A 23,807-nucleotide genomic window follows, 5' to 3' on the forward strand; every position below is an offset into this window, starting at 1 on the left:
GGATTAGTTAACTACTCAAATGTAACATGATGTGCATTTATGTGGGTATGGGCACAGTAGTCAGCTGGATGAGGACCAATAAACGGAAGCTGAATTCAGGCATGACAGAGGTCCTGTGGGTGGGTGGTTCCCAGGTCCAAGGATTAGGGATTTTGCAAGTCAAGCAGGTGAGTCTGGGTCTGCTCCTAGATCAACATGGGCCTCCAGTGACAGAGGAGTGCTTTCCACCAGCTTCAGCTGGTATGCCACCTATGGCTGTTGCTGGACAGGGATAGTCTTGCTGCAGTACCCCATGTATTGGTAACCTACAGTTTAGGATCTTCCTGGTTTATCAAAGTGTGTCAGGAAGAAAAGAGTAAAAGGGCCGTCTGCACAGGCAGAGGTCTTACGCATATCTCAGCTTATAAGGTCAAGACATGATAATTCAAATCAGGTCATTCTAGTTATAAACTACATTCTACAAATTCATCACACATTCAGTTAAGCTGCTAGCCATCACTACTTCCTTTGATGGGCAACTTTACAGATCACACTGCATTGTGATTAAAGTATATTGCATGTTAATTCATTGAATGGACCATTGGTCTCACCTGAAGGGTGATTTTCCTATGAGGACGGACATCACAACGGGTTTTAGCTCCACCTATCGTGCGAAGGCAAGAATGTCTTTGAAGTCAAGACTAGGGGCGTCAGGCCCCTCCCACTCTCCAGTTCATTCGCAGCGAGTCTAAGGAGAGATATCTAAAAATACAAGAACAAGGCCAACAGGCCTGGCAGCAGGAAAATAACACAATAGTACCATGCACAGTAACATGACTCCAACATAGCGGTATAACAGAACTAGAAGTCTTGACTTCACTTTTAAATTTAAATATAATAGCGTAACAGTAATATAGAACACATTAGAAAATATATAGTCATCCTCCAACTGGGAGGGTCGTGATGTCCGTCCTCATAGGAAAATCACCCTTCAGGTGAGACCAATGGTCCATTTTCCCTATGAGTCCGGCCATCACAACGGGATGTACCCCAGCAGCCCAAACAGGGAGGGACCACCCACGTGTTAATCGTCATTAAGAACCTGTTGCAACACTCGTCTGCCAAAAGAAACGTCAGCAGAGGCATAGCGATCCATTTTATAATGCCTTATAAACGAGTGTGGGGTAGACCAGACTGCAGCCCTACAAATATCGGCAACAGGAGCATTAGTGGCAAAAGCAGCCGAAGTGGCAGCTGACCTGGTAGAATGAGCCGTTATACTAGCTGGAACTGACAGCTTCAGAGACTCATATGCTAAAGTAATACATGCCCTTAACCAACGGGATAAGGTAGGATTGGAAACTTTATGCCCCACAGACCTTGGATGAAAGGATACAAACAGAGACTCAGTTCGCCGTATATCCTGGGTCCTAGACAGGTAGGTCTTGAGAGCCCTCCGGACATCCAACGAATGCCAAGCCTTCTCGAGAGGATGGGTAGGATTCGGGCAAAAGGAAGGCAAAACAATGTCCTGGTTGCAATGCAACACTGAATCAACCTTGGGACGGAAGGAAGGATCAGTTTTCAGTACAACAGAGTCCTTATGGAAGACGCAGAGATGGCGAACGGAAGACAATGCGCCCAACTCCGAAACTCGTCTAGCAGATGTGATTGCGATCAGGAACAAGACCTTGAAGGACAGTATACGAAGAGGCACAGTCCTGATGGGTTCAAACGGAGGACGTTGCAAAGCCTGCAGAACCTTCGGCAAACTCCATGAGGGAAACCGATGGACAACAGCCGGAGAGCGTAGGGCGACTCCCCTCAAAAAACGTTTGATGAACGGATGTGAGGAAATATGATCTCCAGGGGAGGACACTGAGAGAATGGACGACAGAGTGGACGCATGTCGACGTAGGGTGTTGGGTCGAAGTCCCATCATAAAGCCGCTATGGAGAAATTGGAGCACCTGATGCACAGTGGCCTGGGATGGATCATGGTGGTGGGACTGACACCACTTGGAGAAAGCCACCCAGGTATGTTGATAAATACGGGTGGTAGATGGTCTTCTCGAGGCCAAAATAATATCAATCACAGCGTCAGACAGTCCAGCTGACCTCAAATGTCCCCGTTCAAACGCCACGCTGTTAGATTGAACCAAGTAGGGTCCTGGTGCAGTACTGGACCCTGGGATAAAAGGTCTGGCCTTACTGGAAGTGTCCAAGGATCCATCATTGACATTGCCAGAAGATCTGAAAACCACGGTCGGCGTGGCCAAAATGGTGCTATCAGAACCAGCTGTGCCCTTTCGGTTCGCGCCTTCCTCAAGGTTTTGGCTAACAATGGTATGGGAGGAAAGGCGTACAATAGACCGTTTGGCCACGGTGTTGTCAGAGCATCCACTGCTTCTGCTGTTGAGTCCAGGTATCGGGCAAAGTACCTGGGAAGCTGGCAATTGCGACTGGAAGCAAACAGGTTGACTGAGAGGGCGCCGAACCGACACTGGAGACGATGGAAAATGGCTGGATGAAGTTTCCATTCTCCCGGAAAGACCTGTTGTCTGCTGAGCCAGTCTGCTGTCACATTCCAAATCCCTCTGAGGTGCTCTGCTTTCAGGGATTGTAGATGTTGTTCTGCCCAGACAAAGATGAGGGAGGCTAAGTCCTGCAGAGGACGAGACCTGGTGCCCCCCTGTCTGTTCAAATGTGATTTTATACACGTGTTGTCTGTTTGAATGAGCACATGATGCAAAGGGAACAGAGACTGAAAATGACATAGGGCTAAGTGGACAGCCTTTAGTTCCAGCCAGTTGATGCTTTGGGATTGCTCTGTGTTGGACCAAACCCCCTGAACGTACTGGGAGTTGCAGTGGGCTCCCCAACCTATGAGGCTGGCATCTGTGGTTACAACGGTTCTGCGGGGTTCTCTGAACGACGTGCCCTTGGAGAGGTGTTGAACCTTGGTCCACCAGCGGAAGGAGAGGCGCAGTGCGGGGCTCAAGCGAACTTTGCGATGGTTGGAGCTGGCAATGTCTTTTTGAAAAGGCAACAGAATCCATTGAAGGGGCCGAGTGTGGGCTCGAGCCCATGGCACAATGTGGATTGTAGATATGAACATCCCGAGTGCTCTGGCGAGAAGCATGACGTCTGCGGATGTTTGTTGCATCAGGGACCTTGCGATGCTTGTGATGGCAGTGATGCAATCTGGAGCCAAGAAAACCATTGCCTGCAGGGTGTCCAACATTGCCCCTAGATGTAGTAGGCGTTGGGTTGGTTGGAGATGGCTTTTGTCGAAGTTGACAAGCCAGCCGTAGGCCTGCAAAACATTGAGGGTGATCAGTAAATGATGATGAGCCAGTTCCTCCGACTTGGCCTGTATTAGTAAATCATCCAAATATGGGTAGATATGAACCCCTTGGGTCCGGAGGTAAGCCACTAGGATGAGTAGCACCTTGGTAAACACTCTTGGAGCAGAGGAGAGGCCGAATGGCATCGCTCTATATTGAAAATGCTGGTGGCCAAAAGCAAAACGAAGAAACTTTCTGTGGGCTATGCAAACGGGCACATGGAGATACGCTTCCTTAAGGTCGATAGAAGCCAGGAAGTCTCCTTCATGCAGACTCTCCGTAATGGAGTGGAGTGATTCCATTTTGAACCTGCGATATGTTACAAAACGGTTGACAAACTTGAGGTCCAATACCGCCCTCCATGATAAATCTCGTTTTGGCACAGCAAATAGGAGGGAGTACACCCCTTCCTTCTCAGTTGTGGGAACTGGCTCTATCGCCGCTATGTCCAAGAGGTGGTGTATAGCTGTCTGCATAATGTTGTGCCTGGCTGGTGCCCTTGGGCAAGGAGACGGGTGGAATCTGTCTGGTGGGGTTGTCCAGAACTCTATGGTATAACCATAACTGAAAAGGTCCCTGATCCAGGAGACCTTAGTAAGGCGCAGCCATCGACCTCCAAAATTAAGTAATCTGCCACCTATGGGGAGGGCGTTAAGACTACTTGCGTAGGCGAGGGCCTCCCTTATATGAGGACGATGAGTTGCCCCTGCGCCCTTGGTACTGACCTCTGCCCTGGAAGCGTCGGTTCCAGGAGCCCCTGAATGCGTTGGGGTCATAGGGTCTGAAGTCGCGGCCTCGTCCTCCTGGCCGCGTTCCTCGAAAGGGCTGGTTAGAACGGAATGAAGGAAATCGCCTGAAAGGCCTGTGGTCGCTGTTCTTGACTGTGGCCAGAACCGGTTTGTGGGCGTCTTTTGGATCAACCAGCACTGCCTTTAGAGCTTCCTCGCCGAAGAGTAGAGATCCGGAGTAAGGAGCCCTGGACAGATTCAATCTGGCCGCTGAATCAGCTTGCCAGTGGCGAAGCCAGAGGGTGCGACGAGCGACTATTTGAGCCGTCATGGCTCGTGCCCCTAATTGAGTGGCATCCAAAGTGGCATCGGCCACAAAGGCTGCTGTCTTACGCAATTTCAATAGTGCTCTTCTGAGGGTGACAGGATCAGGGTTAGAATCCTCTAGAAGGTCATCCAGCCACATCATAGATGCTCTGGAGAAGATGGAGGCTGAAGCGGAGGCACGCATGGCTAGGGTAGCGGCCTCGTGATTCTTGCGGAGGGCAAAGTCTATTTGTCGCTCAGTAGTGTCTTTTAGGTGGGATTCCCCTTCCCTGGGCAAAAGCGATCGTGAAACGAGGCGAGCGATTGGTTCATCTATGCCAGGGACATCTAACTTGGTGGCAAAGTCCGGGGCTAGGGCGTAAAGTCTGTCAGCCAGGTTCTTGAAGCGTCGAGCTTTGAGTGGATGGGCCCATTCTTCAGAGGCTAATTTGGCAATTAGGTCCGGCACCGGGATGTAGTGCTCAGTCGGTGCAGGGGATTTGAGGACCTTGGCCCCTTTGATAGCTGGGGCGGGCGAAGTTGAAGGCGCAGTCTGGAGACCAAGGGTATTGACTACCCTGCGTGCTAGTGGCTGATAATCTGAGGTATTAAACAAGCGATACGATGTATCCTCCTCATGATCTGAATAGTCGCTCCAGTCGTCTCCTTCAACATGGTCAGTGAAAGTTGACTCCTCCGCATACGATGTTTCGTCCGAACATCTGCCTCTGGCTACATCAAAGCGATCTGGTGATCCAGAAGAATGAGCTTCATGGCACGCACGTTGGACCATGTTAAGTGGAGGTATGGCAGGAACTTGTGGTAGTGACTGCATTTGGGTGAAACATGCCAGCATGGCTTGAAGTTGGGAGAGGAAATCAGGAGACAGCTGCAGACCGGATGTGGCAGATGTATGTGCCTGAGGAACTATTGGAACAGATGTTTGGGGCGGTAAAACGGAGGGAGGTTCATTAGGCGAACACGGGGGAAAGCCAACAAACTCTTCCTCGTCAGAGGCAGCAGCAGGGGAATGGAGAATATCGCTTATGTGTGCCTGTGCTGTAGTGGTGGTTGGCACAGAGACATAGCGTGGGCGCTTTGGTTTACTATGGCTGGAAAGATGTTTTGTCTTAGCCAGTGCTTTGGTATGTCTGGTCTTAGTCGTGTTAGGATGTTGTGGCTTGGCTGATTGTGGCATGCCTGGCTGATCTGGCACCATATGGGTTGATGGCAGCATGCCTGGCTGTTCTGCCATCTTATATTAACTTGGGTGCAGTACACTGCCACGGAGGAGGCAGAATGTAAAGACCCGAACTGGCACAGCGTACTACCACGGAGGGGGTAGAATACACTGGCAGATGGCGAAGTGCACTGCCACAGAGGGGGCAGAATGCACTGAGGTATCAGCGTTAATGTAATATAGGCTGTTTTAGAGTTGGTACACTCAGATTAGTGCTGTAGGCTGGGTTTCAGGTTTGGTTCATGACCTCAGAGGGGGCAAGACCAATATAAATCAGATTTAGTACAAATCAGCCACTATTGTAAAGCTCCAGCCTTGATAATACAATCCAGCCACTAGGATTAAAGCTCCAGCCTTGAGAATACAATCCAGCCACTAGGATTAAAGCTCCAGCCTTGATAAAATAATCCAGCCCACTAGGATTGGAGCTCCAGCCTTGATAATATAATCCAGCCACTAGGATTACAGCCACAGTAAAATTGTGTGTAAATCAGCCCTGTGTGAGCCTGTCTGCAGCACGTATATAACACACATACGGATAGATAGCCTGCAAGGGAGGTATCCAATGGATAATAAGGGTAACAAAAAAGGCGGGAAATTTGAATTCAAAAAATGGAAAAAATGGCGGAGAGAGAAGAAGCAATGGCGGCCGTCTGGAAGCGAACTGGGGGAAGGGCTGCCCAGCGTGGTCTCGCAGGAGGAACCGTGGGGCCGAAAACCGCACTGGCGGTTCTAAAAAACCCCCAGGAGGGAACAGTGCAGTGAGGGAAAAGCGGCAGCTGCCACAGAGAGAGCCGCCGCCGCCGTCTGCAAAGCCCTTCACAGTGGGAAATTAAAGTCACGTAGCGAGGGTGAGCTGAGGTAAAGGGTAAAACTAGGTAAAGGAACCAATGGAGTAGCCGCAGCCACAGACAGAACGGACCCGGGCAGGCTAAATTGAGTGACGAGGTAACGGCGGGAGCTGCAGCCGCAAGCTCCCGCTGAGATCGGAAGAGCCGCAGCCGCGGCAACAGAGCCGGGGGGGGGGGAGCTCAAAAAACGGTCAAAAAGAAAGAGAACCGCAGCCGCGGTCTCTGAGGAAGCCCCCAGACAATGGATGCAACAGAGCCGGGGGGGGGGGATCTCAAAAACGGCCAAAAACCAAGAGAGCCGCAGCCGCGGTCTCAGAGGGAGCCCCCAGTCAAGGAAGGAAAGAAAATTGAAATGAATAGCTCAGGGTTGGGGAAAGATCGAAGAGAGCCGCAGCCGCGGTCTCTGAGGGAACCCTAAGTGAGCTACACACAAAAACGGAAAAAGTAAGGATTTGAAGACAAATACGAGAGACTTAGCTCAATCTATGCTATAATTCCAATCTTGTTCGTACGAAGGCAAGAATGAACTGGAGAGTGGGAGGGGCCTGACGCCCCTAGTCTTGACTTCAAAGACATTCTTGCCTTCGCACGATAGGTGGAGCTAAAACCCGTTGTGATGGCCGGACTCATAGGGAAAATACGTTAATTTATATTCACTCCCTACACAACTTGCATCTTTTTCATTTATTTATTTATTGAATTTATTTATTCAAAATAAAAATTTTCATTTTTAGCTTCAAAGCCAAAGATAAAGAGCTAAAGTCTGCAATTCCTACTAAGGATTATCACAATATTAGAAGGAAGCACCTGAATGAAAGTAAAGTTAGGTCTTATTTACTTACCAATTCCATAAAGCATTAATTGAAACACTCCAGAATGAAGGTCTACAAAAATGTGTAGACATTCAGAACGACCACATGGCTCCAGAATTGGGATGACAAGGGTGGGGAGAGCCGTTTCTATAAAAGCTAAATTAAAGAACCAAGAATTCATGAACTTAGGTACAAAGTTTTACTTGATTAAGCAATATGAAGACTTTCTAGTAACAAAACTGAAGCCATTACAGTAGATACTTTTGAATCAAAGCTATTTTATTAAATCAAGTTTTTTCTGGGCACCAATAAAATGATTTTTTTGGAAGTTATGCTATTCCTGCTAACTTTGCCCCTTTCCTAGGCAGTTTGTTTGGACATATAATATTCTTGTTTACTAACCTGAATGTACTCTAATTAATAAAATGATATCAAGGATATTAATCTGTGTCTTGTTACTGACCAAAGCCAGCTGCTTTGTCCATAAAAGCTACAACATCCCCCCCTCAAAAAAAAAATACAAAACTCTGGTGCTTTGGTCTGGAGGGCCTATAACTAAGCATGGGGGCCTGGGTCTGGGGGAGGAAGAGAAATAGCAGAGTTTGCTGTATGAAAGCAGTAAGCTGGCCATGCTTCTCTTAATAACTAGTTTGGGCACTGTACAAATTGTTTCATTGTTACTACAAAATGGAATCACTGTGTACTTTAAAAAAAGTATATCCTATGACCTGGAATCTAAAAAAGCATCCATGGAAGGGGTTTGGTGAAAGAATATTTTCTCACCCCTCTTCCCTCTGGTAACCACCAAGCCTCCCAGAAAGCCCCTCCTGGGGGTCAGGGAACCCTTTTAATGGGGAAACTACACAGCAGGGGACTGAGAAGAAATCTCCCAAAATCAGACACAAGCAAGTTGTGTATAAGAACTTAAAAGTATACCCCATTTCACTAAACATAAGTAGATTGAAATTTTAAAAACTTCTAAAAACCCAGCTTTGCTGATCATTTAACTACAGCTTAAAAAGCACTAACATCAATTCTAAAGAAAACAAAAGAAAGCACTAGTCATACATATCATTCCATTTTTCTCATAAAATGTGAACATGTTTGCCATTCATTTTTTAAAATATGTTTTATCACTTTTCTATGGGACATTCAACGCAATGAAGGACCAAAGAAAGCACTCAATTCAAAGTGCATTAAAGGACTTTGACTTAGGTTAGGCAGAGGCAGGTTGGCTGAATAATTTCATCCACTTCAATATTTACGCGTTGGGATTTTGAAATAAGTTGAGAAATGGCACATACAAACGTGGAGCCATTCTCCCCCCAAAATTCAATGTAGTTCAAATACCATCACATACAATTGTCATTGACATTATAATTCTTAAGAATGGCTTTCAGTTCCTGGAGTTTCTGATGAGCTCTTGCATGGACACTGTCTATCAGAAGCTTCTCTACCGATAGGTGGTCTATCTAAAAATAAAAATTAGAACAGTTATCCTATATAAAAAGTACTAACTTTTTAAAAAAACTCAATCATAAACAATGCATTTTAAGCTTCTCAGGCAAATTTTAACACAGGGCTTGGATTACCAAAATAAAGTTGTATATCAAAGTGTTTTTCTATAATTTAACCTTGTTATTCTTAAATCCAATATCTATATAATGAAACCACAGGAAGGAAATATCTCTACAGTATGGTTAGTGAAGCAACAATTTCTTTCCATCACAGGTAGCTAGAGTTCTTTTTTGTATGTCCAAACAGGAACTGAATTTTGCAAGTTGTAGGTCTAGCCTGCCATCCCAGTTTCCTATTTTCCCAAGATCAAAGCAATTACATTCTTCAAAGTTGATAAGCAATTTGAACTTTACTAAACTACCACAGGTTTAATGGGGCCCTGATGTTTGGTTGTCATGTACCCATGCCTTATGAAAATCAGGTACTTAATACAATAGAGTGAGAATGTACCCAAGCCATTAGGTGAAGAAATCTCAATATTGTTACTCATTTGGAGGTTACCCTGTGGGGGAGGTCTACTGTTAATCTGAACAAGAGAAGTCAGAGACAAAAAGGGAAAGATTGTGTACACCCAGCTGTGCCCAACCCTAAACAATTTCTTTTTGGAGAACAATAAAAGCTAGAACTCCACACCCTCACTTAAAATTCAAATGATCTGAAGATCTTTTACCTAGAGTTTCCTGAACAGTTTTTTTTTTTAATGGGCTGAGATGGGGAGAGTGAGTTGACCTATGAACAGCATTGTCAGGTCCACTGCCTGCAAACCCTATCTCCTGCTCTCTTCCCTGTTCCCTTGCAGAGTCCACAGAGTCTTCACTGTTCAGAGGACCAGCTAATGCTCATCTAGTTTGCAGTTGTTTCTGAGGAAGTCAGCCCTCTCTTGCAGATCTGACTATGCACAATTCCAGAGGCTTTTTTTCCGTCTCTCCAACATCTCTGAACAACTTGCTTCCCTATTCCAAACATTCCCACTGGTGCTCTGCCTTTTTCTCAAATGAGTTGTGCTGGATTCAGCCAATTGTTTTGTAATATATGCCTCCCACCCCAACAGGCCTTTTGGGCTCCACTTTGAAAAGGATGGGGAGACTATAAAAGAGAACCCTCAATAGAAAAAAACTTTCATGCACAACACTAAGTAATACTGGAGTCAACCCAGCAACAGGTTATCTCACTGCAAGCTATGCTTTACTCAAATACACATTTTATTCAGTTTGCAATTACACAAAGATACAATAAGTATTGCCTGGTTGTATAGCTAATAGTTTTTTAAGTCAAGAGGCCTACACTTAGTTTGGCCTTTCCTTTTCCTTTAAAAAAGGAATACAGGGGGTTAGAAGATTTGGGAGTATTTCAAGAGGTTAGAACTGGTAATTTTTACAGTAATGAACAAAGAATGAACCCTCATTGACCTAACCTTTGTGTTGTATATAATACCTGATTAAGCTCCTAGAAATGTATTCTATCAGTGACTTACGGCAATGGTCACAGCAGCAACTCGGTTAATAGCACAACCATATATATGTTTACTCAGGAGACAGGGCCACTGAGTTCAGTGGGACATTCCCAGGTAAGCAAGGAGAGGACTACAATAAAACTCTGAATAAGAGTCACAGCAAGAAATTTAATCCCAACATAACCCATTGCTTATGAGAGATTAATTTTAAAAACAAACATTTACTAAAATAATATGCCAACTCTACCTGACAATATTTACCTTCATAGCTCTTTCAATTAATTTGGAATCACAGGCTGGAAGGGGAGGTTCATGAGAAATTTGCAAAGGTTTAGACACATCATTCTCATCTATCTTAATGGTGACCTTATGAAGGGATGCAGTCCCTGTTTTTCGCCCAACCACCTGTTGACTTAAAAGAGAAATGGTATGTTAGCTAAATTGATAACGAGTCCAAAACATTCCCTCTGTGGAATACTGAAACACAGCATAATACTATGGTCAGTGTAATTATAAAACATGACCACTCAATTCTATTGTGCCAAGAATTCTAGTGCTCTTTCCTTGTATCAAGCCTTTAGAGAATCGCTCTCAAACTTCTCTTGCATGCCCATAACCATCACCTACAGAAGCCTACAAGCCACCAAAAATTTGCTATTTCATATTCTTTGTATTCAACACAGTGTTAGGCAGATTGCTCCGTCAGCACAAGGATTTCTCCTTGCGCAATGGAACAATGTTCCCCCTCCTTCCCCTGCACCACCCTAATTCTGTTCTGGGGATTCCAGAGCAGATTTGGGGATAGCATAGGCCCTGCACGGGGGAGGAGAGAGGGGAAATCCCACTGCACTAGTGCTAACTGTGTGCTAGCACAACTTTTTAGTTCAATACCATCCTTTGTTTTTCATGTGGAATGCAATATAAAGCCTAATATGAGCAACCATCTCAATTTAGTCAACCACCATTGCCCAGATCTTCCTTCTGCTGTACCTGCAACTACAGAAACAGCCTTCGTTATGGTGGCACCCACCTTGTGGAAAGCTCTCCTCAGGGAGGCTCAGCTGATGCTAACTTTGTTGTCTTTCCAGCACAAGCCCAAGGCCTTATTATTTTCCCAGCCTTTTCAACTTTTGTTGAGACTGTTTTAAAGCGATGTTTTAGTCTTGTGCAGCTTTATTGTGTGTGTGTTTTACTTTGTAAGACATCCTGGAAATATTTATATGGGGTGGGTGGGACATTTTTAACACAAAACATACTTTATTCACATCATTCACTTAGTGTATATGAAGCAGTTCAAGATGTGTACATTTTCATACATTTCAATAAATACTGGGGGTAGCACACTTGAGTAAGGATTCCCTCTGGCTTCTTATCCAAAGAAGCAAACCAAGGACTGCAGCTATCTTCTCAGCATTTGATGCTCTGATTGGAATTTTCTATATACCAGAGGAGAGTAACTTTTGTGGAGATCACAGCACGCAGGGAGGGGAGAGCTAACACCAAGCTGCAGTCTTCACAAAGAGTACCATGCAGGGAGCCAGCATGGGGGGTTGCAGCATGCAGGGAGGGTTAATCCTTCTCTCCTGGACTGCAACCTACCCCCTCCCAAAATGCCCCCTAGGCAGCAATTAGGCTTGAAATCAGCCTCCCATTGGAACCCATAGAAGTTTTTTCTCCAAGCCTAACTGCAGTGCAGGAACAATTGTCAGCAAGGGGTCTTCAGCACACAGAAGGGTAGGGCTAACACTTTCCTCCCCAGCTGCAATCCCCACTGGAAATTAAGCCCCTTTGTGATCATTAGACTGTTTATAAAGCTTTAATTGGAAGCTTTTATTTAAACAAGCCGCATTGCTACAAAGGGTGTGGGGCAAGGAGGGGAGACCCATGAGCTGCATCTGGCCGATAGGCCTCCGGTTTCCCACCCATGCTCTAAACGCTTCAAGGTTTAAAAAAGATTTCATAGATTTCTCTCTTTCAAGTTGCAAGATTTGGTTTCACATGACATGGACCAGACTATCACTGTTTTGATTAGGTGTGTTTCCGATTGATAGTGATTGATATATTGTGATTGCTTTTGCTATGCAGCAGAGCTTGACTAGCTGAGCGAGCTTGCAGAAACACCCTGGAAATGTTCTAGGGCACACTAAATATAATAAATATGTTCACTTCAGTCCCAAAAGCATTGGCTGTAATATCTGTTAGGATTAAGTAGTTATGGCTGTTGCTCCAGTAATGTTATCAAAAGCCAAAAATGATTATAATAAATGTCTACATTCCAAAAAACAATTGTACATGATTTGTTTATCAGATACTAAGCAATAAAATAAACCCCTATATCCATGAAGCAAATATGGAGGAAATAGAATACATACATTAAAATCAACTAAGGTGGTCAGAAATAATATCGGGGAAAAGAAAGGGGGGAACTTTCTTTAATGGTAACGGGGAATATTTTAATGGTAATGGGGGGGAATAGCTCAATAGTATCAGTGAAATTGGATAAGCGATGATGAAACAGTTATCTACTGCTGTTCCACTCAGAGAACTGAAAACTGTTTCTGAGCTTTAAAAATATATCAATCCAAAAGTTCAGCTACATTTCAGTGAAAAGCAGGTAATATACTAAGGTATCCAATTATGCCAGTATACAAGTTCCTAAGCTTTCAGTATTTGGGATTTGAACTTCTAATCCAACAGTTATGTTTGGGTCATCAGGGTGATATTTACAAATATCAAGAATTCTTTCACTTACTTCCAGACGGAGAGAGAGAGACATTTGCCTGCATTATACCGCTCTACTTGCACAAGATCACCCCAGCGCTCTCGAATCAGCATTAAAGTCTGTGAATGTAAAACTTCCAACTGCAGCGACAAGCAGAAGGAGTCTAAAGAACTCAGGTTAAGTAAATATAATAATACGTTGTTGCAACTTTTGATAGTGATCAGTAAATATATATTTACATTACACCTGAGATTTGCTGTCCTTTGTACACTACTTCCACTATAAGTCAATCCTGGTACTGTTAACCAAAGATTTTAAAGCCATTCTTGACAACCAGACCAGAGAACTGTTTCTTATATAGTAATGGATCATCTCAGGATTTAGGTGTGTGGGCACATGAGACTACCAACTCACTGAAGCTAAGAAGATCTAGTCAGTGCCTGGATGGTAACTAGCTTGGAACTATATGCATGTTACCTTGGGCTCCATGACAGAAGGAAGGCAGGATATAAATTTAAGAAAATAAATAAAAATAAACAATTTATTTAAAAATAAATATTTGTGTAATTTTTAACAGTTAATATTCTGTTCCCTCCACACCAAAATTTACATATAAACATTAGATGCTATGATTTGAATATATATCTTCAATCTAGGCCATCTTTTCCATATTACTTACTTTGCCTCCCCAACAGATACAGAAAATATTAACACATAATTCTTTATTTAGCAGTTATAGATGCTTTCCTAAATGTATTTGACGCATGTGGTTTTGATAAGTTGAAGTGCTCTTCCCAGACTGGTTTTAATAGGTATATAATGATCAAATCATACTGAGAACACCCAATGGCAACCTATCTGCCCCCTTCTTGACAACTATTTAAATTAGCAGGACAACCAAGTCATAAAATCTCTTGTATTTAGTGCAGAATACTATAAAAATATGAAGGTATGAAGGAGGGAGAAAAGATATGAGGTCACTGACTTTTCTTCCCTACATCCCCAGACCTAAGTAAAGAAAGAGACTAACCTCAGCTTCCTTTTTCCCCATCAGAGGAAAAGGTATCATTATTGTTCCCAACACTGGCAAGTGGGGAATCCTAGCACCCAGGTAATGAAAAAGGGTTTTAACTGGATTTAGATCTTGAGGGGGGGAAAGGATCTACTACACCCATTTTTAAAAATGAATACAAAGTAAGCAGCACGAAGTTGTATGATTCCCAAAGCAAAACAATTATTAATGAAGAGAAAAATTATAGTCCTTAATTTAAAAAAAACCCTGCTTGGAACAAAAATTCCTGCTACAGTATACCAAAACAATTTTTAATGAAGGAACATTTTTAAAAATTCCTTACTAAGCAGTCTTTTGAAATGCAATAGGAATCATACCAACATGTGCAACCATCTTGGTGTTATGTAACACATTTGTGCCCTTGCTCCAAATGAAGTTGTCCCAGATTCTTTTGTGTGACAGAAACAGGGAAAATAGACTAGCACAGCAGTAACAGATCACACCTAAGGAACACCTGCAGCTTCACAGAACATCTACAAACTACTCACTCAACTACCCAAACAATCCCTATCATCTGCGCTTACACTTACCCTGTTTTTCATACCCTACACTGAGAAGTGGTTCTACGAGTGTAAAGCAGCTCAAAGAAAGTTATTTAAAAGGATACGTAGACAGTTGTACATGTCTTGCAGAGGTTTCTCATCAGCAAAGAGCCGAGACTGGACCAACTGATGGATAAAACTTATCTGCATACTATGAACTAAAGCTCGTCCATCTATCATTAAAATAAAACAAAGTAAATATTTTGTGTTTTTTACACATCTTATACAATGATGTAACGCTACTTAAAAGGTTTATTCAAAGCCTCAAATATTTGTGCAAAGTGGCAAGGTTTCATTAATACTTGGAAAGTGGCTACTGATGCAGTGTTTACTTTGAGAACACACAGCTGGGGATAAAGAGCAACATGCTGAAAGAAACATCAACAACATTTAAGACGGGATGGGAGTAACAACACAATTTACTTTAACAGAAGATGTAAATGGAGTGCATTAGTTCGGGCTAGCACTCAAAATCAAGAAGCATTCGATCTATGATAATACATTTTGGCATTACCTCCAGTCTCTTTGTCCTCAACGAGAATTTCCAGTTTGAGAAGACGCCATGGGATATCAGGATCATCTCCCATCACTGTTAAAGTAGCCTCAAATTCCCCTTCAACACGAAACTTTACGCGACCATTAGCTAGAAAAAAACACCATAAATAGCACAAAACAAAGTATTAAGCAAACCTGCACCCCAAAACCTAGTTTAGAACACAACCTTGTTGTTGCACAGCAGCACAAGATCACAAAACAAAGCCAGAACACAGTTATCCAGAAGTAGCCACCGTAAGCTTGACAAAATTAAAGCATCTTTAAAGCATGTTAAGTCATACAACTTTGTGCTGGCGATGATGCGGCCAGCAATGTGTCCTCTCGACCCTTGCCCGTCTTGGCTTATTAAAAGCTTGCCGACGGGGGTTGACTGAGTGGATCCAGAGTGTGGTCAACGCATCATTGTGGGAGGGAGTGGTTCCAGCTGCCTTGAAGGAGGCGGTAATCCGACCACTCCTGAAAAAGCCCACCCTGGACCCATTGGTTTATGACAACTACCGACCGGTTATACCCCCTTTTAAGGGAAGGTGATTGAGAGGGTTGTGGCGCAGCAATTGCAAGTACTCTTGGATGAAACAGATTATCTTGACCCATTCCAGTCTGGGTTCAGGCCTGGTTATGGGACTGAATCGGCCTTGGTTACCCTGATGGATGTACCCTGTACAAAGGCCTATACAGTAGAGCCCCACTCATACAGTGGGTTACGTTCTGGACCCCCGCTGTAAAGCGAAAACCGCTGTAAAGTGGAACCCATTGACTAACATTGACCAAAATGGCACCCGATGGCAAAAAAACCCGTAAAAGCGGAACAAGCGCTGTAAGAGTGGGGCCTTTCTGCAATTGACAGATGCTGCATTAGCGGAACGCTGTAAAGAGAAGCACTGTAAAGGAGGGCCCTACTGTACAGCTCGGGACCAGGATACCTGAAAGACCGTCTTACCCCTTATATACCCAGCCGATCACTGCACTCTGCAGGTGAGGGCCTCCTGCAGATACCATCTTATCAGGAGGTTCATTCTGTACAATATAGGAAACGGACCTTTAGTGTGGCGGCACCTACCCTGCGGAATTCCCTCCCCTTAAATATTAGGCAGGCGCCATCTCTGCTATCTTTTCGGTGCCTTTTGAAGACTTTCCTCTTCCAACAAGCCTTTTAAGTTGAGACCTATCCCAGTCTAAGTCTGTGTTAGAATTGTTTTTAATATGTCTTTTAATATCTTTAACCCTTTTTATTAAATATGTTTTTAAAGTTTTTTTTTAATGTTTTTAACATTGTTTTGTTTTAATGTATTTCAAGGTCTTTTTTATGATGTTTTAAAGTGTTTTTAGTGCTTCTGTTTGCCGCCCTGGGCTCCTGCTGGAAGGAAGGGTGGGGTATAAATAAAATAATAAATAAATAAATAAATCTTGACAAGTCACCTAGATTCATGCAAACTGATGAGCTTCCAAAAGGAAAGTTCAAGTTATAAGGCCACAACTAAGAAGGTCAAGTTTCAGGGGCTAACCAAACAAACTTACCAAGAGCATTCAGCAAGCCCTCCTACAATGACTAAAATTTGGGAGGCACATATGAAATACACTCCCTCACGCAGGGGGCAGCCAAGGTGATACCCTCTAGATATAGTTGACTATAGCTCCTATTATGGTTGACCACTGGCTATGCTGGCTGGGGCTAATGGGAGTTGTAGTTGAAACATCTGGAGGGTACCACATTGGCTAAGACTAGTATAGGGCTTGTAAGGTAATAACCAACATCTTAAATCGAGCCTGGAACAAAGTGCAGTTCAGACAAAATAGGTATCACACATGGCCAACATCTTAACCATATCAAAAGAAGGACAGCTGCATTTTTAACAGCTGAAGCATGTAAACTAGTTTTATTATTTGATTTATATCCTGCTCTTCCTCCCAGCAGAAGCCCAGGCTGGCTTAGTTTGAAGGGCAGCCAGCCCCATGTAAAGTGTATTACAGCACTGTCCTTCAACCCTGGGTCTCCAGATGTTGGACTAAAAACCCCAACAACTCCAGAAAGCATGGCCAATGGTCAGGATGATGGGAGTTGTAGACCATCAACATCTGGGAACCCGAGGTTGAAGAACAGTGCATTATAGTAATTAAGACAAGCTTAACTGAAGTACAAAGCATGCTAATTACAGCAAAAATGGACCATTGGTCTCACCTGAAGGGTGATTTTCCTATGAGGACGGACATCACAACGGGTTTTAGCTCCACCTATCGTGCGAAGGCAAGAATGTCTTTGAAGTCAAGACTAGGGGCGTCAGGCCCCTCCCACTCTCCAGTTCATTCGCAGCGAGTCTAAGGAGAGATATCTAAAAATACAAGAACAAGGCCAACAGGCCTGGCAGCAGGAAAATAACACAATAGTACCATGCATAGTAACATGACTCCAACATAGCGGTATAACAGAACTAGAAGTCTTGACTTCACTTTTAAATTTAAATATAATAGCGTAACAGTAATATAGAACACATTAGAAAATATATAGTCATCCTCCAACTGGGAGGGTCGTGATGTCCGTCCTCATAGGAAAATCACCCTTCAGGTGAGACCAATGGTCCATTTTCCCTATGAGTCCGGCCATCACAACGGGATGTACCCCAGCAGCCCAAACAGGGAGGGACCACCCACGTGTTAATCGTCATTAAGAACCTGTTGCAACACTCGTCTGCCAAAAGAAGCGTCAGCAGAGGCATAGCGATCAATTTTATAATGCCTTATAAACGAGTGTGGGGTAGACCAGACTGCAGCCCTACAAATATCGGCAACAGGAGCATTAGTGGCAAAAGCAGCCGAAGCGGCAGCTGACCTGGTAGAATGAGCCGTTATACTAGCTGGAACTGACAGCTTCAGAGACTCATATGCTAAAGTAATACATGCCCTTAACCAACGGGATAAGGTAGGATTGGAAACTTTATACCCCACAGACCTTGGATGAAAGGATACAGAGACTCAGTTCGCCGTATATCCTGGGTCCTAGACAGGTAGGTCTTGAGAGCCCTCCGGACATCCAACGAATGCCAAGCCTTCTCGAGAGGATGGGTAGGATTCGGGCAAAAGGAAGGCAAAACAATGTCCTGGTTGCAATGGAACACTGAATCAACCTTGGGACGGAAGGAAGGATCAGTTTTCAGTACAACAGAGTCCTTATGGAAGACGCAGAGATGGCGAGTGGAAGACAATGCGCCCAACTCCGAAACTCGTCTAGCAGATGTGATTGCGATCAGGAACAAGACCTTGAAGGACAGTATACGAAGAGGCACAGTCCTGATGGGTTCAAACGGAGGACGTTGCAAAGCCTGCAGAACCTTCGGCAAACTCCATGAGGGAAACCGATGGACAACAGCCGGAGAGCGTAGGGTGACTCCCCTCAAAAAACGTTTGATGAACGGATGTGAGGAAATATGATCTCCAGGGGAGGACACTGAGAGAATGGACGACAGAGTGGACGCATGTCGACGTAGGGTGTTGGGTCGAAGTCCCATCATAAAGCCGCTATGGAGAAATTGGAGCACCTGATGCACAGTGGCCTGGGATGGATCATGGTGGTGGGACTGACACCACTTGGAGAAAGCCACCCAGGTATGTTGATAAATACGGGTGGTAGATGGTCTTCTCGAGGCCAAAATAATATCAATCACAGCGTCAGACAGTCCAGCTGACCTCAAATGTCCCCGTTCAAACGCCACGCTGTTAGATTGAACCAAGTAGGGTCCTGGTGCAGTACTGGACCCTGGGATAAAAGGTCTGGCCTTACTGGAAGTGTCCAAGGATCCATCATTGACATTGCCAGAAGATCTGAAAACCACGGTCGGCGTGGCCAAAATGGTGCTATCAGAACCAGCTGTGCCCTTTCGGTTCGCGCCTTCCTCAAGGTTTTGGCTAACAATGGTATGGGAGGAAAGGCGTACAATAGACCGTCTGGCCACGGTGTTGTCAGAGCATCCACTGCTTCTGCTGTTGAGTCCAGGTATCGGGCAAAGTACCTGGGAAGCTGGCAATTGCGACTGGAGGCAAACAGGTCGACTGAGAGGGCGCCGAACCGACACTGGAGACGATGGAAAATGGCTGAAGTTTCCATTCTCCCGGAAAGACCTGTTGTCTGCTGAGCCAGTCTGCTGTCACATTCCAAATCCCTCTGAGGTGCTCTGCTTTCAGGGATTGTAGATGTTGTTCTGCCCAGACAAAGATGAGGGAGGCTAAGTCCTGCAGAGGACGAGACCTGGTGCCCCCCTGTCTGTTCAAATGTGATTTTACACACGTGTTGTCTGTTCGAATGAGCACATGATGCAAAGGGAACAGAGACTGAAAATGACATAGAGCTAAGTGGACAGCCTTTAGTTCCAGCCAGTTGATGCTTTGGGATTGCTCTGTGTTGGACCAAACCCCCTGAACGTACTGGGAGTTGCAGTGGGCTCCCCAACCTATGAGGCTGGCATCTGTGGTTACAATGGTTCTGCGGGGTTCTCTGAACGACGTGCCCTTGGAGAGGTGTTGAACCTTGGTCCACCAGCGGAAGGAGAGGCGCAGTGCGGGGCTCAAGCGAACTTTGCGATGGTTGGAGCTGGCAATGTCTTTTTGAAAAGGCAACAGAATCCATTGAAGGGGCCGAGTGTGGGCTCGAGCCCATGGCACAATGTGGATTGTAGATATAAACATCCCGAGCGCTCTGGCGAGAAGCATGACGTCTGCAGATGTTTGTTGCATCAGGGACCTTGCGATGCTTGTGATGGCAGTGATGTGATCTGGAGCCAAGAAAACCATTGCCTGCAGGGTGTCCAACATTGCCCCTAGATGTAGTAGGCATTGGGTTGGTTGGAGATGGCTTTTGTCGAAGTTGACAAGCCAGCCGTAGGCCTGCAAAACATTGAGGGTGATCAGTAAATGATGATGAGCCAGTTCCTCTGACTTGGCCCGTATTAGCAAATCATCCAAATGTGGGTAGATATGAACCCCTTGGGTCCGGAGGTAAGCCACTAGGATGAGTAGCACCTTGGTAAACACTCTTGGAGCAGAGGAGAGGCCGAATGGCATCGCTCTATATTGAAAATGCTGGTGGCCAAAGGCAAACCGAAGAAACTTTCTGTGGGCTATGCAAACGGGCACATGGAGATACGCTTCCTTAAGGTCGATAGAAGCCAGGAAGTCTCCTTCATGCAGACTCTCTGTAATGGAGTGGAGTGATTCCATTTTGAACCTGCGATATGTTACAAAACGGTTGACAAACTTGAGGTCCAATACCGCCCTCCATGATGAATCTCGTTTTGGCACAGCAAATAGGAGGGAGTACACCCCTTCCGACCTCTCAGTTGTGGGAACTGGCTCTATCGCCGCTATGTCCAAGAGGTGGTGTATAGCTGTCTGCATAATGTTGTGCCTGGCTGGTGCCCTTGGGCAAGGAGACGGGTGGAATCTGTCTGATGGGGTTGCCCAGAACTCTATGGTATAACCATAACTGAAAAGGTCCCTGATCCAGGAGACCTTAGTAAGGCGCAGCCATCGACCTCCAAAATTAAGTAATCTGCCACCTATGGGGAGGGCGTTAAGACTACTTGCGTAGGCGAGGGCCTCCCTTATATGAGGACGATGAGTTGCCCCTGCGCCCTTGGTACTGACCTCTGCCCTGGAAGCGTCGGTTCCAGGAGCCCCTGAATGCGTTGGGGTCATAGGGTCTGAAGTCGCGGCCTCGTCCTCCTGGCCGCGTTCCTCGAAAGGGCTGGTTAGAACGGAATGAAGGAAATCGCCTGAAAGGCCTGTGGTCGCTGTTCTTGACTGAGGCCAGAACCGGTTTGTGGGCGTCTTTTGGATCAACCAGCACTGCCTTTAGAGCTTCCTCGCCGAAGAGTAGAGATCCGGAGTAAGGAGCCCTGGACAGATTCAATCTGGCCGCTGAATCAGCTTGCCAGTGGCGAAGCCAGAGGGTGCGACGAGCGACTATTTGAGCCGTCATGGCTCGTGCCCCTAATTGAGTGGCATCCAAAGTGGCATCGGCCACAAAAGCTGCTGTCTTACACAATTTCAATAGTGCTCTTCTGAGGGTGACAGGATCAGGGTTAGCATCCTCTAGAAGGTCATCCAGCCACATCATAGATGCTCTGGAGAAGATGGAGGCTGAAGCGGAGGCACGCATGGCTAGGGCAGTGGCCTCGTGATTCTTGCGGAGGGCAAAGTCTATTTGTCGCTCAGTAGTGTCTTTTAGGTGGGATTCCCCTTCCCTGGGCAAAAGCGATCGTGAAACGAGGCGAGCGATTGGTTCATCTATGCCAGGGACATCTAATTTGGTGGCAAAGTCCGGGGCTAGGGCGTAAAGTCTGTCAGCCAGGTTCTTGAAGCGTCGAGCTTTGAGTGGATGGGCCCATTCTTCAGAGGCTAATTTGGCAATTGGGTCCGGCACCGGGATGTAGTGTTCAGTAGGTGCAGGGGATTTGAGGACCTTGGCCCCTTTGATAGCTGGGGCGGACGAAGTTGAAGGCGCAGACTGGAGACCAAGGGTATTAACTACCCTGCGTGCTAGCGGCTGATAGTCTGAGGTATTAAACAAGCAATACGATGTATCCTCCTCATGATCTGAATAGTCGCTCCAGTCGTCTCCTTCAACATGGTCAGTGAAAGTTGACTCCTCCGCATACGAGACTTCGTCCGAACATCTGCCTCTGGCTACATCAAAGGGATCTGGTGATCCGGAAGAATGAGCTTCATGGCACGCACGTTGGTCCATGTTGAGTGGAGGTATGGCAGGAACTTGTGGTAGTGATTGCATTTAGGTGAAACATGCCAGCATGGCTTGAAGTTGGGAGAGGAAATCAGGAGACAGCTGCAGACCGGATGTGGCAGATGTATGTGCCTGAGGAACTATTGGAACAGATGTTTGGGGCGGTAAAACGGAGGGAGGTTCGTTAGGCGAACACGGGGGAAAGCCAACAAACTCTTCCTCGTCAGAGGCAGCAGCAGGAGAATGGATAATATCGCTTATGTGTGCCTGTGCTGTGGTGGTGGTTGGCACAGAGACATAACTTGGGCGCTTTGGTTTACTATGGCTGGAAAGATGTTTTGTCTTAGCCAGTGCTTTGGTATGTCTGGTCTTAGTCATGTTAGGATGTTGTGGCTTGGCTGATTGTGGCATGCCTGGCTGATCTGGCACCATATGGGTTGATGGCGGCATGCCTGGCTGTTCTGCCATCTTATATTAACTTGGGTGCAGTACACTGCCACGGAGGGGGCAGAATGTAAAGACCCGAACTGGCACAGCGTACTACCATGGAGGGGGTAGGATACACTGGCAGATGGCGAAGTGCACTGCCACAGAGGGGGCAGAATGCACTGAGGTATCAGCGTTAATGTAATATAGGCTGTTTTAGAGTTGGTACACTCAGATTAGTGCTGTAGGCTGGGTTACAGGTTTGGTTCACGACCTCAGAGGGGGCAGGACCAATATAAATCAGATTTAGTACAAATCAGCCACTAATAGTAAAGCTCCAGCCTTGATAATACAATCCAGCCACTAGGATTAAAGCTCCAGCCTTGAGAATACAATCCAGCCACTAGGATTAAAGCTCCAGCCTTGATAAAATAATCCAGCCCACTAGGATTGGAGCTCCAGCCTTGATAATATAATCCAGCCACTAGGATTACAGCCACAGTAAAATTGTGTGTAAATCAGCCCTGTGTGAGCCTGTCTGCAGCACGTATACAACACACATACGGATAGATAGCCTGCAGGGGAGGTATCCGATGGTTAATAAGGGTAACAAAAAAGGCGGGAAATTTGAATTCAAAAAATGGCGCCCAGAAAAAAGAGCGGGAAAAAATGAACAAAAATGGCGGAGAGAGAAGGAGCAATGGCGGCCGTCTGGAAACGAACTGGGGAAAGGGCTGCCCCGCACAGTCTCGCCGGAGGAGCCGCAGGGCCGATAGCCGTACTAGCGGCTCTAAAAAACCCCAAGGAGGAAACAGGCAGGAGGGAAAAGGCAGCCGCCGCCGCCGTCTGCAAAGCTCTTCACGGTGGGAAAATTAAAGCCACGGAGCGAGGGTGAGCTCAAGTAAAAGCGCTAATGAGAGATCCGCAGCCGCCGGCTTCAGGGGGCGAGATCGGACCCGGGCAGGCTAAAAAAGGTGACGGGGTAACGCCGGGAGCCGCAGCCGCAAGCTCCCGCTGAGATCAGAAGAACCGCAGCCGCGGTTTTTCTGAGAGCTTCACGGAGCGCGGCTAAATGCAGCCCAGCAAGGCAAGCCGCTAGCAGCCGCAAGCTCCCGAGGGAAGCGGCAGAGCCCAGGAGAAGAAGAAAAACTTTAAAAAAGGGGCGAAAGGACGAAGAGAATCTGCAGCCGCGGTCTCTCTAAGAGCTGGGGAGTAATCCAACAGAGGAAATAAACTGCCCAGGCAAGGGAAAAAGTTCCCCAAGAAAAGTCCCCAGAAATCGGATAAGCAGTTAAACGCAGTTAAACAGAAGACGGAGGGGAGGAGGACACTTGGGAGACACACAAGAAACAATACCTCCGCATCCTGTCAGACAAACACACAAACAAACACCAGAAAGAACTCAGCTAAATGCTACGCTATATAAATCTCAATCTTGTTCGTACGAAGGCAAGAATGAACTGGAGAGTGGGAGGGGCCTGACGCCCCTAGTCTTGACTTCAAAGACATTCTTGCCTTCGCACGATA

General features: G+C 45.8%; 2 protein-coding genes across 10 annotated transcripts in view; both read right to left on the minus strand.

Annotated features, from left to right (window-relative positions):
• MED14 (mediator complex subunit 14) overlaps positions 1-23,807 on the minus strand; it is an 84,375-nt gene that overhangs the window by 48,108 nt on the left and 12,460 nt on the right. For 2 of the 7 annotated variants that reach the window (XM_061627463.1, XM_061627462.1), the window contains exons 6-11: positions 15,084-15,212; positions 14,635-14,742; positions 12,986-13,118; positions 10,495-10,645; positions 8,623-8,734; positions 7,293-7,418 (exon numbers count right to left, since the gene is read on the minus strand). In XM_061627463.1, coding sequence (XP_061483447.1) covers positions 7,293-7,418; positions 8,623-8,734; positions 10,495-10,645; positions 12,986-13,118; positions 14,635-14,742; positions 15,084-15,212 — 759 coding nt within the window. Of the gene's footprint in view, positions 1-596; positions 3,295-4,050; positions 5,287-7,292; positions 7,419-8,622; positions 8,735-10,494; positions 10,646-12,985; positions 13,119-14,634; positions 14,743-15,083; positions 15,213-23,807 lie in introns of those variants that run through there. The other 5 variants (XM_061627460.1, XM_061627458.1, XM_061627461.1 and 2 more) reach the window with 5 other exon arrangements.
• Positions 17,310-22,556, minus strand: LOC133385107 (uncharacterized). 3 transcript variants are annotated; one of them, XM_061627456.1, is made up of 3 exons: positions 20,759-22,556; positions 18,089-19,999; positions 17,310-17,454 (listed from the first exon to the last, which is right to left on the minus strand). In XM_061627456.1, the coding sequence occupies exons 1-2, from the start codon at positions 21,900-21,902 to the stop codon at positions 18,807-18,809; spliced, it is 2,337 nt and encodes a 778-aa protein (XP_061483440.1). In that variant the 5' UTR covers positions 21,903-22,556; the 3' UTR covers positions 17,310-17,454; positions 18,089-18,806. The 3 variants fall into 3 exon arrangements, with proteins under 3 accessions (XP_061483440.1, XP_061483438.1, XP_061483437.1); XM_061627454.1 differs by having other exon boundaries at positions 18,072-19,999; XM_061627453.1 differs by having other exon boundaries at positions 17,310-17,483; positions 18,072-19,999.

Source organism: Rhineura floridana, chromosome 5, assembly GCF_030035675.1.
Source record: "Rhineura floridana isolate rRhiFlo1 chromosome 5, rRhiFlo1.hap2, whole genome shotgun sequence".
NCBI lineage: Eukaryota > Metazoa > Chordata > Lepidosauria > Squamata > Rhineuridae > Rhineura > Rhineura floridana.

What these genes read in the sequence shown, in the direction of transcription:
- LOC133385107 (XM_061627456.1), bottom strand. Translation starts at nt 21,902, where the DNA reads ATGCAATCACTACCACAAGTTCCTGCCATACCTCCACTCAACATGGAC. An exon ending in CCGACGCTTCCAGGGCAGAG is followed by an intron (nt 20,000 to 20,758) that starts GTCAGTACCAAG and finishes AATGTTTTGCAG; the next exon opens with GCCTACGGCTGGCTTGTCAA.